At 39.1% G+C, this 16541-nt stretch overlaps 1 protein-coding gene across 1 annotated transcript in view; it reads left to right on the top strand.

Moving 5' to 3' along the window:
- LOC128355943 (protein unc-13 homolog C) overlaps positions 1-16541 on the top strand; it is a 96110-nt gene that overhangs the window by 69376 nt on the left and 10193 nt on the right. Inside the window, exons 19-27 of the mRNA XM_053316371.1 lie at positions 565-691; positions 3236-3332; positions 4418-4561; positions 4787-4864; positions 7625-7702; positions 12258-12346; positions 12660-12797; positions 14337-14460; positions 14972-15031. Of these exons, the coding sequence (XP_053172346.1) occupies positions 565-691; positions 3236-3332; positions 4418-4561; positions 4787-4864; positions 7625-7702; positions 12258-12346; positions 12660-12797; positions 14337-14460; positions 14972-15031 (935 nt within the window). The remainder of the gene's footprint in view (positions 1-564; positions 692-3235; positions 3333-4417; positions 4562-4786; positions 4865-7624; positions 7703-12257; positions 12347-12659; positions 12798-14336; positions 14461-14971; positions 15032-16541) is intronic.

The following is a 16541-nucleotide window of genomic DNA, read 5'->3' as shown; positions in this document are numbered from 1 at the left end:
CAGCCATGTCAGCTGACACGAAAGTCTTAATCCATTTTAGCTTCAGTTTGTTTGCAGCCATTCATGGGCTTTCTTTGTTTTGAAGGGGACTGGATGCAGTCACAGGCTGGGTTTTATTTCCTACTTCTTCCATAGCTCAAGGCTGTACATAATTGAGCCCGTTAAGATGTCAGATTAAAAGCAACCACTGCTACCCAGGTCTTTTCTATGCTTATTAAGATGTTTGCACATCCATAGTGTGTGTGTGTATGTGTGTGTGTGTGTGTGTGTCTCTCTCTCTGTCTTTCTGCCTGTACTTTTTTGTTTTATTGAGGACAAAGCAGTACAAAGGAACGATGGGTCAGTCTTTTCTTCAAAGCACATTGAGCACTTTTACTGTTTCATATTACTCTATACTGCAGTGATGACCCACAATTTTTATGCTCTCTGATCAGTCCAGAGGTGTTCCTATGTGTGAGATTCATAAGTGTTACAGCTTAGGTTTCTCTGTCTTAGAATTGTGAGTCAAGTGGATATATTGATATGATAACATGTTCCCTTCCCATGTTTTAATTTGCATTACAGAGCATGACAAGCACCGCCTATGCAAAAGTACCGAATACATGAATCTTCACTTCAAAGTCAAATGGTTCCATAACGAGTACGTCCGTGACCTGCCGGCCTTCAAAGGTGTTTCGCCCGAGTATTCTCTGTAAGTGACCTCTCTTTTTACACATGTATCGTACATGTAGAGACACACAAACATGCATACACACATACTGTATATGCATATACATACTGTATGAGGAAAAGTATGCAGACATTACACTGGAGGCCTAATTGGAAACTGCAGAAAGGATAGAATTTAATCTTAAAACAAACCAGGCTACAAAACACTAAAATGATGATAAGACTGGATGACCCAGAGCAGAGAGAAACATAACAAAATAATTGCTAAGTTGCTTCAAGATGAAATTTCATTGCAGTTCAGTTTTCATTTCTTAACCTAATTATTGCCGGTCCTTACCAGCTACGAAATTGTTGGTGTCAGCAAAACAAAATGTTAACAAGACTAAGAGTCTACAGCCATGCTAGCGGCTCTGTTAGGTGCCACTTACGCTCAGTGGTATGGGGGAAGTAAATGCTAAAAAAATCTGAATTTAGCACGTTAGAGTAGCATGCTAGCATTTGCTTATTAGCAGTAAACATGAACTACGCTGAGGCTGACGGTATTATGTCATTAGTTTTACAGGTATTTAGTCTGCAACACTCCAATAAATCTTACACAATGGTCCTTTTTAAACTGAATCTGTAAACCTGTCATGTTCCGATAATCTGTGGTGGCAGTTTATTACACCAAGCCTTTAAACAAGCTGATCATAAATTGTTTTGGATGAGGAGACAAATTTATAGCATAAAAGCAGGTTTTTGTTCTTCTTTTCACGTATCCCTGTTTTCCATTATCCTTGCATAATCATGTGCAGCATAGCAGGAATAGCTGCAATATAACACGTGTAATGCAAGCAGGGAATGCAATGCCTCACTCATCCTGCCAGTCTATCAGAGTAATGACTCACCCTCCCCCTTTCCAGCACTGTCACTCAAACACCATCCCTAGCAGGATTGATTCTTCCAGAAGCATACACATCAACACACACACACACACACACACACACACACACACACACACACACACACACACACACAGTCTTTCTCCCTTGCCTGTCTCTTTACTCCTTCTCTTTTACCACACCCACTTCATTTATTGGCTCTCCCTCCTGTAGCATATGCCCTTAGCCAGAGTACAAAGCTGTTTTGGGGGGACATCCGTTGCCTCTGAGGACAGGCTCAGGCATTATATAAAACAAGGAAATGGCAAAGTGAAACAGACAGAACAGCATTATTATTCCTCTAACAAATGTACTTCCTTACCCGACGTATCCGTCCTGGCCTGTCCTGTCCTTTGCTGTCCTCTGTCTCAGCCTTGCAGTCTAATCTGTCGACACAAACTGAAACCTGATATCAATGCATGCATAAATTGCAGCCTTAGCCAAAACAACACTGAAATCTGCTAGGTCTTTTTGGTATACCTTTTTGAGTAAAGTGTAATCAGTTTTCATTGATCTCCCTTAAAGGCATTGGCAGGGGTGTTTCTAGGACTTGATAAGATCCGGGGCTAAGTCCAGACCACCTGGGACCGTGGTCAGGGTGTGTGCTGTCAGGGTGTATGCCAAATTTTTTTCGTGTCCTTCCCGTAATGTCACTTCCTAAAGTTCATTAAATTTTACTACACTGTATGACTACTGCAAACATTACATTTCATTTGAAATTAAAATGTTAATAGTAATGTTAATTGTTGTGGACAAAATGGACATCTGCAGGGCAGCTGAGAATTCTCAAACCTGGCACCAATGTTTAATTGCTACTTTTCATTTTTATTCTGTTTTACATCTGTTTTTACACAGCTATAATCGAAACACTTGTTTATTTGTCCAATCATTTCGAGAATATCAGGTGCTTTGACCATCTCACCTTTCCCCACATTGAGTTTCCAACTCAATGTATCCCATATCCTTTAACTCATGTCATCTATGCCTACATGATAAAATGCTGTTACCCTATACTAATTATTGACATTATTGACATGTACCACTGATGTTAGTTTAGCCACGTTCTCTGGCAAAAATGTCAGAATGCAAGGGCAGTAGATAATACAGGTATGTCATAGGTTAGGGTTTGTTTGGCTATAATAGTCAGTAAACCAGTGTTTCTCAAATCTAAGGTCAGCACAGGCTTTTCTTTAAAACCTACATTTTTGGTGTAGCGTGTTCCTGACAGCTGATATACCGCATGAAGCAGAATTGCATACCTTGCGTCCATGCCATGGTGCAGGTGAAGGTATGACCACATACACTAGGGCTGCAGATGGACTGAGAGCATTATCCAGCTCCACCCACTTCCTTAGTCCCTTCTTCATCCACACACAGGCATCAGCAAGGGTTGGGGTGGTCCAGAATTAAATTAATTGCATTTCCTCTGTCAGAAAGAGTCAGTGCTAGTCAAAAAACCCTGGAGCCTAATGTTGACAACGCCAATGTGCATTGGTTTCCCTATGATTTTTAAACGATAAAAAGTCCTGGCCTTAGAATAATCTTCTCATAGTATACCGTGATACATCTGGTGCTTTAGACAGATGAATTGAGCCAAATTCTAGAAATGACTTCAAACAATGATTTTTTTTGCTTTGTTTTGTTAGGTGGTTCGAGCCATTTGTCATTCAGTGGCTCGATGAGAATGAGGATGTTGCCATGGATTTCCTCAATGGAGCGCTGGAAAGGGACAAGAAAGATGGAGTGAGTACTGTCTTAAATGATTTATTAATATAAAACTTTACCTTTAACCAGCTGAGAAACGTAAGACTGCTTCCTTATTCACAAAGAAAACAAACAAAATTCACCTCTTGATGAACAGGATATTAAAATCTTTGCCTGGAGGCATTGTAAGATAAGAACACATGCCTCCAGGCAAATTGAAATGGATAAAAAACAGGAAATTTTGATTTCAGGGCAGGAAAAGGCACCGAAGGATATTAGGCAATATTAAGACAAAAAGGGGAAAAGATTCACAAAACATTTGGCACAGAAATTGTTGACCGACCTGAAACACTAGTTTGTGTAAATATGTGTTCATATGTATCTGAATGAAGGGGGCTGTATATATATTTTTCTTTATGATACTTCTTGTATATAATTTCATGAAGAAACACTGACAGTTCTGTATTGATTTTGACCATGTCTTTTTTATTTATCCGTTACAAGTTTTTCTGACTTGTAGTGAAGTGAAAGAGATATTAAATGGCTGCAGTACTCCACTAAATGTTCCACAGCCTGATTATGACGTCTCATAAGTTCCTTTAGCTGATAAAAGAGAACTAAGCTTTTGGTTTCCTTCTCAATCATGCTTCATGTCTATTGACTCCATAAAGCTCACATACCTCCTGGCTTTCATTTTTCATTAACATGAACTTGAAATTTAATCCAGGATTTCCACTGGATACAATTAAAAGTGAAAACCATGAACCATCTTTACTTAAATATATGGAATATGTGATTAAATACGATTTTAATGTCAATCATGAATACATATAGGACTTCATTTTTCATTTATTGTAAGGCCCAACTGCACATTTGAGAGATTTTCAGACAGTTAAGTGGCATGTTATTGGTATCAACTAATCATACAGACTGTGCCTCCTCACATCGTCAGCAGTACATGGTCTAGATTCCTGCTCAGTGAGCAATATACTGTTGTTACAGAGTAATTGTTTCAACAATTGATTGTTCTCTTAAAGATCTGAGATTTTACATCTGTCTCTCTCTTTTCCTTCTCTCAACCCCTACACGCTTGCCTCTGTGTCAAACTCTCTTTCCTGCTACAGTTCCAGCAGACCTCAGAGCACGCCCTATTTTCCTGTTCAGTGGTGGATGTGTTCACTCAACTAAACCAGAGTTTTGAGATTATCAAAAAGCTGGAGTGTCCAAACCCACAGGCTCTGGCTCACTTCATGTGCCGCTTTGCGAAGGTCAGGCTCTTTTGAAAGCTTAAAGTGAAACCTGAATACTCCTGTAGGGAGTAATAACTCACAGTTATAGACTATCTAAGAAGACTCTTTGGCATATTTATTCTGTTTTATATAATCTCGTTATTAAGTTTTGACTGCTTAAAGTTTCTCAGTATGTTCTAGTGCTTCAATAATAAAACAGCAAACAAATTATAATTATAATGCTGTCTCTCTCCTTCCCTGCAGACTATCAACAAGGTTCTTCTGCAATATGCTGCAATCATATCCAAGGACTTTCCTTTGTATCTGAGTAAGGAGAATGTGGTAAGTGCCCACTCAAAGTCTGCAAATGTTTATAGAAAGGAATACTTTGAGTTGGATTTTTCTTTTCTTTTTTTTTGGTATAAATACAAATATGTTAAACCAGATGATGGTGCATCCATGATGACTGTCTCTATCTGTAGTTGGCATGGGGACCATATGGCAAATGTTTCAGATAGCAGCCTAGTCTGTTGTATGCCTAGCCCTGTCCTGTCTTCCGTAATGCACTTAACAAAGTGTCTCTATTAACCCAGATGCAATTATTCACCCTGTAGCCCATAGCTGATGGGGTAAAGTCATTGGTATTTTCTGAGCTCTCTGTCCATTGTTTAATGTGACGGATGGCTAAACACAGAGCCTTTTGAGTGGCCTAATTATCCACACTGGTTTTTGAAGTTGAAGTGAACGATAACACATGGGGTACTAGCAGGGGAGGCAGATGTTTCTTAACAGTTCTGACAAGCTCATTACAATTGTTCCAGAGAAAACATGAAATGTCTCTCCTTGAGACAGGACTGAAGGGATCGATGATGGAAAAAATGAAATAAAAGTGGCACATAGAGTTATATAGTGGCAGGGTTACATCAAATTGAAGCTAAACTCTGTAACAGAGGTCACTAATAGGAGACCGCAGTCCGATGCCTGACCTGTAACTGATGAAAAGTTGAGGATTGTTAAATTTTTTCCAAGTGCTTTATTTTAACTGGCACAGCTTCACCAGCTATTATGGCAAAAGTGGAGCGATCCTTAGAAACTCACAGACCACTGTGTATAACAAGTCTTCTCACGTGATGCTGATCAGCCGATCAAATCTGTGCATTCGGACATGCGGGGAGACTTGACTGTCAGTGAGATACACACAGAGAGGTGGCAAATAAGAGCTAAAACTAAGCACTTTATTTAAGAAGCACAATCAAAAGCTTTCCACAATGCACTTTATTTATAATGCCATCTTTATTTGATATAAGAAAAGAAAATGTATGTATCTTATTCTTTTTTTAGTCCTATTTTATTCATTTTATTATTTATTTGAATCCCACAAGTTCAGTGTAAATAGTAATACATGTTGTTGCCATATGAAATAATTCTACTGTATTTCTATGACAGTCTACAATCTACCCACTAGACACAGATGCTGATGTAACTACAATGTAAATTCAAGGTACTGAAAAATAACACAGACATTATGATATTCTGGACCTTCACTTGAGGACATTTTCATAAATTGGACCTCAGTGAATTTTAATTGAATACCCCTGCTCTATAATGTTATTTTTTAATTATTTAAAAAAAATACAGTGCATGCAGTCATACAAAGAATATGCTTTAACAATTACTTAATTCACTTACTCTGACATGTGGAACAATACTTCTAGTTCCACTCAGAACATTTTAGCAGTGCATTGCTTAGCTATAGCATGCTTGTATGCTAGTCAGCTTAGCCAAGATAGCCTGGTTACCCTATAGTGTCGCTGCTGTCAGAATGACAAAGTATAGACCCATAACACTGACCAAATGCATCACTAAAATACGCTCCATTATCTCTGCAGTGAAACAATATGCCTTATCTCCGTACCCCTCCCCTCTCTGTGATGGTCAGCTTTTCACTCTGCCTTTGAGTGAAGCTGTTCAGAACAACAATAAAAACATTCGACTTTCACATAGTCAAACAGCATGTAGTAAGAGAAGAAAATGTAGCTGCTGTAACAGAAGTGGTTTGGTTCCTCTAACTGATATATTAATATGACATCATCAGATTATTAATACTGGTAGCTGCTTTGAACTAGGCAAACTGTTTCATTGATCATTATGATTAATTAACAAATATATAATTGGATATTTACAATTTTTAATGATGAACCAAAATGTTATCATACAGCTGGGCCTATTCTGCTCTATTTTTTTTCTGCTGTACCAAAATTGTAGTAAATCATAACCTCAAAACTGAAGTACATACTGAACCGTGGATTTTGTGAACTGTTACACCCCTACGTAATTTCTCCAAAGTGAAAGTACCAGCAAGGCTAGATTGTGATGTATTCAGTCCAGTTGCTCAATCCCCTGCTCTAAATTTTTCAATCGCTCCTAAGCTAGAAACATGTAGCTGAAATCTATGTCGCTTTTATTCATATTTGGAATATTTAATCACTCCATACAAATATGCTCATAAATCTAATAGAGAGCAAGCCATTATGCTGTCGCAGAGACACTATTGGTTGCTTTGTGGATTGAAAACACCAATCATCCTATTCCTGTGGGGCACAGAATTATCATGTTACTGCCATCCATTACCACTATCATAATTTTTGGAGTGTTGTATTTTTGTCAGTATATTTTTTTTTGGGCAGATCATGTATATAATATGTGACTGACTGAAAACGCAGAAGAATTACTCACATTCTCTATAAAAAGCAATGTGATTAATGTCTGTCATCTGTTAAACTTGTTGTGGAGCTGTGAATCAATAATGCCTGACATATTCAGTGCAGACATTTCTCTCCCCATTGTATTATGTATTGCGTTTCTCTGCTGACTGTCAGTGTCGTGCAGAAACCTTGCATCTCTGTATGGATGATGTTTCTGGAAATCAAAACTGATGGATTTTACTGTTGTTACCCTTTAGATTTTTCTGATGTCTTTGAATGTGTTTTCAATTAAATGGGCTATTCTCAAGCTCACAAACTGTTACAGTATAGTACCAATAACTGCAAACACACACATTCATTCAACACTGTAGTTACATTTATTCTTGTATTTTTACAGCCCTGCATCATTCTGAACAACATCCAACAGCTCCGTGTCCAACTGGAGAAGATGTTTGAGTCTATGGGTGGCAAACAGGTCTGTACCTACCTAAGTGTATCTGCCTGCTATGTCTGTGTCCAGTTTTGGGACAATCCATTTTCAATTCTATGTTTACTCTACATAAATAGAATATATATTTTACACCATATATAAATTATTAGAATGCAAATATGCATTGATCCATGCAGACAAATTCCCTTTACATCTGTGCTCTTCCACTGGAAGGGTAAACCACAAGGTTAGATACAATACAACGTCCCTCAGCAGGAGACTGTCTTGCTCAAGGGCACTTCAGCAGGACTGATACCAGTTATATATATATGAAGGCTTGAACTTACATTCTCAGATCAGCCCTCTGTTGAGAAATAAATGTCATGATTATGTGAATAATTTATGTACAATACATTTATTTGAAGTGAAAGTGAATTGACCCCATTGGTGTTGTGATGTAATCCCTCCCTCAGTTCTGTATGTTACCATCTAATAGATTAATGTGACATGTACTTCAGTTTGCTAATATCACATTCATGATTTCTACCTCGATTAGTGTTCTTAACCCATTACTGTTTCCTCATCTCTAATCCCCCCTGTGTATAACATGTGTCGCTTTAACATTGTTGTAAATATTGAGTTAAACCCTTTAAATCTGTGTGCTGGGTTTGAAACACCATTGAATATTTCCCCCGTCAGTCTGTCAGTCTGTCAGTCTAACCTGAGAAGCAGCCCCCACGACTTCTTATGACTTACACGCATGTTTCTCTCCAGTATCTAACGCCTGTCTTGCCTTGCATTTTGTCTCCTGTCGTTGTGTCTTCTGTTTCCCCCATTTCCTTTTTGTGCTCTCTCTCTCTGTCTCCAGGAGGAGGGGGTTGTGTCCTTCTGTAAGGTGTGTGCAATAGGACTCGTCAACACCCCTTCCCACCATTTACTGAATGATACGAAAAAGCACGCCCCCTCCCCCCTCCCACCCACCCCTCACGCTCCTACGCTTCTCACCCCACCCCCAACCCTTCCAGCAGCATGTGCCACAGAGCATACGGAATCTGAATTACCCATCACCCCTCTAGACAGGCTGCTGAAGCTCACCATCCCCACATACTGGGGATAGTAGCTCAACCCACAGGATCCCGTCTTTATTTTTAGCTTGCTTTTTTTCTGTCTGCCGATACTCTGTCCATGGCTAATTTAGAAGTGTGATATTTATTTTAGTTCGTTGTCTCCCGTCACCCGTTTTTCCCCTGCTGTTAAGAGGGCAGTCAGAGACTAACCAAGTTGCTGGCTGTGGTTTTGATAATCTCTATCCATTCCCCAGGCCGTGGTCACAAAATGCTTAAGAAATAATTTTTCAGACCGTGTTTAATGAGCTTCTCAAAAACTTACAAATCTCTCCAGCTGTGCCCTCAGCTGAGCTGCTGCTACCTCCTCACAAGCTGTTTTCTAAGATGAACTCCTGACAATGTCTGGAGAATCATGTCTGGACATTGTCTAGAGTTGCCCTTTCACACATGTAGCACACAACAGGAGACTTTCCATGTCAGACATGTTCTCACCTACTGGAAATACTCCATTTGGTTTAGGTGAGTGATGGTGCCTGGGTAGAGCACGTAGAAGGCAGGACATGATGCAAAAAGTGAGCTTTGGTTATAATGTGGCTTTTTTAAGTTTTCCACCAGAAATAAAACAGTTTTTTCTTTATGAGAAATCACAAGAAGTCCCATCCTCCATTAGCATTTATCCAACACCAGCTGCATTATAGAAATGTCAATCAAAATCCCCACTCGCTTACTGTGAATTCTCTGACAAATGATCTGCTGTATTCGCACATGGGCTCAATCGAACTTTGTAATTGGGAGGTGGCTTAGTAAAGCATGTTTAATTTCCTGTCACACTGAACTGGACATTTACATTCTCACATACAGCTGCTTCATGTCCGGATAACTTCAGGGTTGCAGTACATGTGTGAAAGAGGCTACAGTTAGCAGATCCCGCCATTATTGTCTGATGAATAATGACTCCTAAAGTCTTTACAACCCCTAAAAAAGTCAAACTGTGAATATCCACTGTTAATGGACATTCATGTAGTAATTTCTCCTGAATGCTAATTACGCATCTGAGGTGTTTTTAAGGTGAAAGTTCTCCATTAGGTTCCTCTCTGCACAGCAGCCTATTCATTACAGAATAGTTCCCTATCAGCAATTAACTCCCAGAGAGCCAATGTAATTACCAAGAGCTGTTATCATAGTGTTACCAATAACTGAGATTAGCAATAATCTCTTACAGTGCCTGCATTTAAAGAACGATCACGGACTGATCTCCCCAGATCGGTATCAAGCTTTATTTTGGTTGTCACCCTGTTTGCTAATATGCTTTTCTCACTTTAGAGACGGTGCTTTATTAAACCTTTATTTACTTGGCACTGTTAGTAATTTAGGACAAACTGTGTTTCGGAGTAACAAACTGCCAGTGAGTAGATATTGTTGAAACAGGCAAAGAGAAGCAAAGCTGGGCTGCTGTTGATAGGCTGTCAGCCAGGGTAAAGTTTGTACATTCTGCAAGACTGGATAACAGTCAGTGTTGAGTGAAACTAGCTGCCATATTGGAGCCATGCGCTTCATAGATTCTAAACTTAATGTTTGCATTAAGTTTAATTCCTTGAATAAAAGATGGCTTCAGTTGCTACGTGCAAAATGTTTTGTGTGTGACATACGGACAGCTTAAACTAGTTTCTGCAAATGGTGAGTGCAAAACATTCCAGGATCTATTCATTGTACCCAATATATATTTATATAAATGACATTCATCATTCGATTCTCAGCATCATATCCCATTTCCAGGCTAATCCTCGACTTTATCGCTAACCTGACATTTAAAGAGATTAATCTTTGATATTTTCCCTCTACAAAACTACTTCACTTTGCAAGACATAGAAATGACTTGCCAGGACATATAAATGTCTGCGCATGCCTTTGAATGTAGGCCCTTCTGATGGTATTGCAGCCTTCAGGTAGACATTTGACTGGCGCATCAGTAACCATACAGAGTCACAATGTAATTTTCTGGTGACATGTGCCTTGGTTTATCTAACAGCATGTTGATTTCCCTCTCCAGCATTCCCATTAATACACACTGTTCTTGAAAAAACGAGAATCTCAATTTCAGAGACTGCTGGGCTACAGATTAGAGGCCAGTCTAAAACTTTCCGCAGGCCAACAGGACTGATAAAAGACCACGGCCTGCTGTATTTTTCTGCTATCACTTGAAAAGATCTTATCCGTTACTTGAACAGTGAAATAACATCTCCAACCTTTATGGGCAATTTTCTCGGTGACAGAAAAATCTTGTATGCTGCGATCACGTCTATTGAAGTGACAGCAGTGTGAAACATGGGTGCCAGTGAACACACATACACACACACAGACATAGATCTATCCTGGTTGTGCTGCAGATACAGGCATGTCTGCAGAATAACAATGTCTATAAAAGGTTTAGTTTACACATCCGCTCCCCAGCTGAGCCATCCACCATTAGCATGTGTGAGATGATGTCTAAGCTTATCAGGTCTAATGCGACGATCTGTCATGCATGTGGTACAGTGCCTGGCCCCACACATCCATCTCAGGCACTCAGCCTCAGCAATGTGTGTTCTCCACTACCATCCAAAACATCAATATTTGGACATTTTACATGGCAAACATAATTCATATGCACTGAGACAAACAGTAACGCAGATGCACTCATACTTGCAGTTACTGACACAAAACTAAAGCCCAGATATTCAATATCCACCCATGCATCTTCTCAAAATCTCACCAAAATCACAGATGAGTACAAACATGAATGCAAACATGACCCAACATGCGCATCCATCACATGCATACATATGGTGCTGCAGAAAGCCAACACATGCCATGCATGTTTATTATCAAAATTGTGCATTGGAGATTGTGTCTGATTTGTCACTGTGTCATGGATTTTTAGGCACACAGTACATGAATTTAAGAAAGCATTATACTGCCATCTCGTAAAGTAAAACAACATTGAATAACTGCATACTTAAATGAATTCAGTAATGAAACAAACAAGACCAAAGTTTTCCCTTGCAGCAACAATTTTGTTCCTGAACATAAAAAGGCAGTCTGAAGATTTAAATTTGAGAACATCTGTAGATTCAAGGCTTTATGAATATATATGACAGTATCTTTATTCTCCTGAGATGTTACAATGTTAAGGCTGGCTGACAGCACACTCTTATTGCTGTAACTGTGTAGTAGTGCACAGAAATCTTTCCTTTTGAGAGACCACGAGCTGGCTGTTTCTTTGCTGACACCAAGTTTCATGACTCGGCAAGCAGTCATCATCGCAGAGCTCGGAGGTGATCCGTCCATTTGTATTCAGAACGTTGCTCTTCACAGATGGCAGGCAGGATGAGTGGGCGGCCACCAGCGAGCCAGGTTACCTCTCCTCTGTGACTGTCGTCCTTCCCAACACCCCCACCCCAGTTGAGGCATCCTCCAGAGATACAGAGTTCTAGTCAGTGTGGGCCAGTGTATGGAGTTTAAAGATTTAGTAACTGTCTTTTTCCCACTGACAGCTGGATGCAGAGGCCAGTGATCTGCTCAAGGAGCTGCAGAATAAACTCAACACGGTGCTTGATGAGCTCAGCGGAGTGTTCGGCTCCAGGTGAGCATTAGTGTGTGCAAGCGTGTCTGTGTGGGATCATGTTCATTAAGGCAAATATCTTTTGTACCATAAGACTGCTTAGGTATTGACAGACATGCACTCAAAATATAATTGACTCCAGCTCTTGCTATGCGCACAGCAAGATTTTAAACATCTCAGCTTGAACAAAAGACACCCCTGCTATAACACCATTTCAATAACCTAATAGGACCAGCAGGAGCAAGCTTGCAATTTCTCAAAAAGTGCTACCTGTGACTGCTACATCCTAACATACAAAATGTGTTAAATGATGGTTATGTTTTCCATCACCCAGTTTCAAACCTGTGATCGAGGACTGTGTGAAGCAGATGAACCAGGAGTTGGTCCAGATGAAAGGTTCAGCTAAAGGGAGCAACGCTGCCATGGATGCAGAAACTGTTCTCCGGCCTCTTATGGATCTTCTGGATAAAAAGTGGGTATCTGCTGAATGCAAGGTTTGAGATTAACCTCTGACATGCAAGACAGTTTTACACTTTGGTCTACATTAAGTACCACCCTCTCTTGAAAGTGTTTGATACAAATATTGGAGTAAAAAAGCTCAGTCATCTATTGCTGTCATGTTTGACTGTTTTGGTCTCAAAGCTGATGAATAATTTGAACAGTCATTGTTAGTTTGGTTTCATTAGAATCTATATGTTGAGGTTGATTAACAAAATAAAAGGCTACCATTAACCATTAATATTTCAGCAGCCTCTTTCCACACATACAGAATGTATGCCTAGTCCTCTTGTATCTATGTTTATGTTGCCTAAGTATGAGATTACAGATTTTTGTTTCAGTTTACAATAAGGGACTTTAAAGAAATTGTTGTAAAATAGTAACTAAAGCTCTTGCAATGAATGTAGAATTAAAAAACATAGTTTTGTCTATAACTTCGAGATCACACTTGCTTAAACTCTATGTTTAAGCAATGTTATATAAGAGGTTGGGAAATTTGTTAATTTGTTTTCATATTGTACTGGGTATATTAAAATTGGAATATAATAAAATGCACCGTTGGCATTTGGAAATTGGTTTTCAAACAGATCAGTAGTTTAAGAGGATAGCAGAAACTCACATACAATGTACTGCAAAAGTATGTGAGATGATGTCCAGAAAGTCCTGGACTTCCTGGATTCTAGATCTATGACACTTGCTAGTATAGCACCCTCTCGGATGATGTTGCTCTTTATTGAGCCTGGCTCAACATTATTGCCAGGCTGCTCAGCACCAACTGGGGTTGCCACCACAGTTGGCCTCTGAGTGATCTCACTCAAATGAATAATTTTTGTCTGGATGTGCTGTTGTCTGTCTGGGTGCTGCTTTATTGACTGGTGGGAAGGACTAAAAACGAAAACAGAAAAAAAAAGAATCCCATTTGCTGATGATCTCTTGTACTCACTTTATCCAATGATGTTTCTGTCCTCAGACATGATGAAGTTATTTGTTAATCATATTTCCATTTCTAATTCTTGTTTAGTTGAGGTCTTCCAAATATGTCAGCTGAATAAAATTATTACAGCAGTATAATAATGACGTGTTTTTAGAAGAAAGAAAAAGGGAAGACCAGTATTATATTTGAATGTCTATTAATTCAACCTAGGAACTGTATTTACTTCTGTGGTATTCTTGAAAGAACCATAGTGATAATATGGTTCAGCTGAGCTCTGGGAATCGCTCTCAGCAATTTGTCAAAGCAACATTGAGGCCAATGGGGTATTACAGGGAATCCTCTTAATAATATGGAAATATCAAATCCTTCCTCCTGTCTCTGAGACCCTACTTGTACAATAGGGTGAGATTAAAGCATAAAGCTGCTGCATTTATTCTGTGACTCACAGGTGTTTTTCATTACTGAATCATATTATTTTTGAAGACGTCATCACATGGAGCTGTAAGCCATGTTGGCTTACTTTAAAACATATGCTTCAAGTGTTTATTTGACAAATGCCCTTCTTTTGCTGCTTTGCAGTTTGATGTTATTTGCCAAGATTTGTGAGAAGACTGTGCTGAAACGAGTCCTGAAAGAGCTATGGAAGATTGTTCTGAACACCATTGAGAGAACCATTGTTCTGCCTCCTCTGAGTGACCAGAGTGTGAGTTTGATCATTTATCTGTTTCTTTCCCTTTCTATAACTCTTTTTGAGTGGCCTCTACCTCCCTCATCTTGTTCACTTGCCTGTCTCTGTTGTCCTCCATCGGTTCAGCTCTATCCTGCTCCCTCATAACACACACTTTACAGTGCATGACATAAAACAACATCTCGAAATACTCACACACTAACAACACTTTTTTTCAAACTGTTAATCCTTCTGTTAGAGTCCAGTATCCATTTTTTATTTCAGGAATATTTCATTTACACATTTTGTTGTTATTGTTTGAAACACATTTGCAATTGAATGGCATAATTTCCAGTAGTTTTCAAACACCAACCATCACTCTGTTACTTAGAGTTTCCAAAATAACCGTGGCAGCTAAACACTATTACAGATATGAATTCATATTTTGCTCACTTTGTAATCATGCAATGTAATATTTTTTCTATTCATATACTTATCTGTTGAGTGTTTATGCTATAATGGAAAAAAATATGTGTTTCTCCAACAGCAAGGGGCTCAGATGATCTTCAATGCAGCAAAGGACTTGGGACAGCTGTCCAAACTGAAGGTAATTTTTAGATAAGCCCGGGGTGGGTGCTCATCACTACACATAGCCTCTACTGTCTGAACAGGGATTTTTAACAACATAGTTGTCATCTCAGTAAAATTTGTATTATGGCTGCACTCCACATGCACGCTGATCTCTATTTGTACTGAACATGGATTATGCATTGTATAATTAACTGTCTATCACTGACATTATAGATAACACAGATATACACAGACTACAGCCCCAACAAGAAACTCAGTAGAGCCTGTTAGAGCCCGGATAGATGAATTATGTCATTTGGAAGCCTACAGAAGAGGAGCTGCTATGCACCTAATATGCTGGTAGCCAGCTGCGGTTAAAAAACGAAAAGAAGAAGAAACGTGTAAGCTATTGTATGCTCTGACATTATACAGTGAAGCTCAGTGTAACACTAGGCCAAGCTGGTGTCTAATTGCTGATGTGACCTGAGGATGTTTAATCCCTCGGGTTTTGTGTAGTGAGGCATTGGAATGGATCAATGGTTACACTGTGGTTTTACTAACAACCGTGATATGACAGTACCAGAGAGGTACTTTACCTCTGAGTCATAGGGAGGATGTGAGCTGAATGTGAGTTCATCTGCATTCATAGCAGTGTGTTTACCAGTTGGTTTGTCCATACTCATGTTTGTGGTGTTTGTGGGACTCAGATGTCCTTTGAGGCAACATCTGGGTACTAGTACACAGATGGGTGTGTTTGTGTCTCCTTCCCAGAGCATTAAGGTGGTTTATCATCCTCTTGTTAGCTCTGATCCTGAGTGATCTTCATCTCATTTTAATGAATTATTCAATTCATGTGGTCCAATATGTTTATTTTCATCACTAAAGCATTTACTTCAGGGGTTATAATGCAAAATGAATTCCTGTTACTGTACTTATTACATTACATCTATTATTCAAGTGCTGACTTTTAACCCAAGTAATGGCATAGGCTCATAGAACAGCAGAAGAACTACTCAGGCTATAATCCGAAGGAAATAATGCTATGTGCAGGTCCACTTTGAATATCACATAATTTGACCTCCATAAATCCCATCTGCATATAACAATATGTTACAGAGGGGGATGGCATTGTGTAATCTCCTTCTGACAATTCATTCCTGAATTCATCCGGAGGAGAATAATCTTTTAAAAAAGAGTTTTCAATTTGCACCATCAAAATTAATTGGGAAAAATTATATCTAAATTAAAGTCTGCATTTTCATCAGAGAAGAAGCCCAGTGTCTGCACATGTTTCCATTGGATGAGGAGATTAATGGGACCCATTCAATAAAAATTAAGTGGGCCCATTGCAGTTTTGCAAATAAAAGAGATGTCATCTTTGCATAAATCTTGAAGTGTCTTTGTCTCACCTGCTTTCTAAAATATTTAAAATAGACTTGTTGTTGATTAAATCTATATTGTAGAAAATATGTGCAGCCCCTAATTTTAGGGATGCAAATTTTCACAGCACGGCAGCCATATATGCCTCCTTTAAAGTAGGTATATCA

This window comes from Scomber japonicus, chromosome 1, assembly GCF_027409825.1.
Source record: "Scomber japonicus isolate fScoJap1 chromosome 1, fScoJap1.pri, whole genome shotgun sequence".
In the NCBI taxonomy this organism is placed as follows: Eukaryota; Metazoa; Chordata; class Actinopteri; order Scombriformes; family Scombridae; genus Scomber; species Scomber japonicus.
Note: the sequence above shows the minus strand (reverse complement) of the source record. Positions and strands in the feature narration are given on the sequence as shown.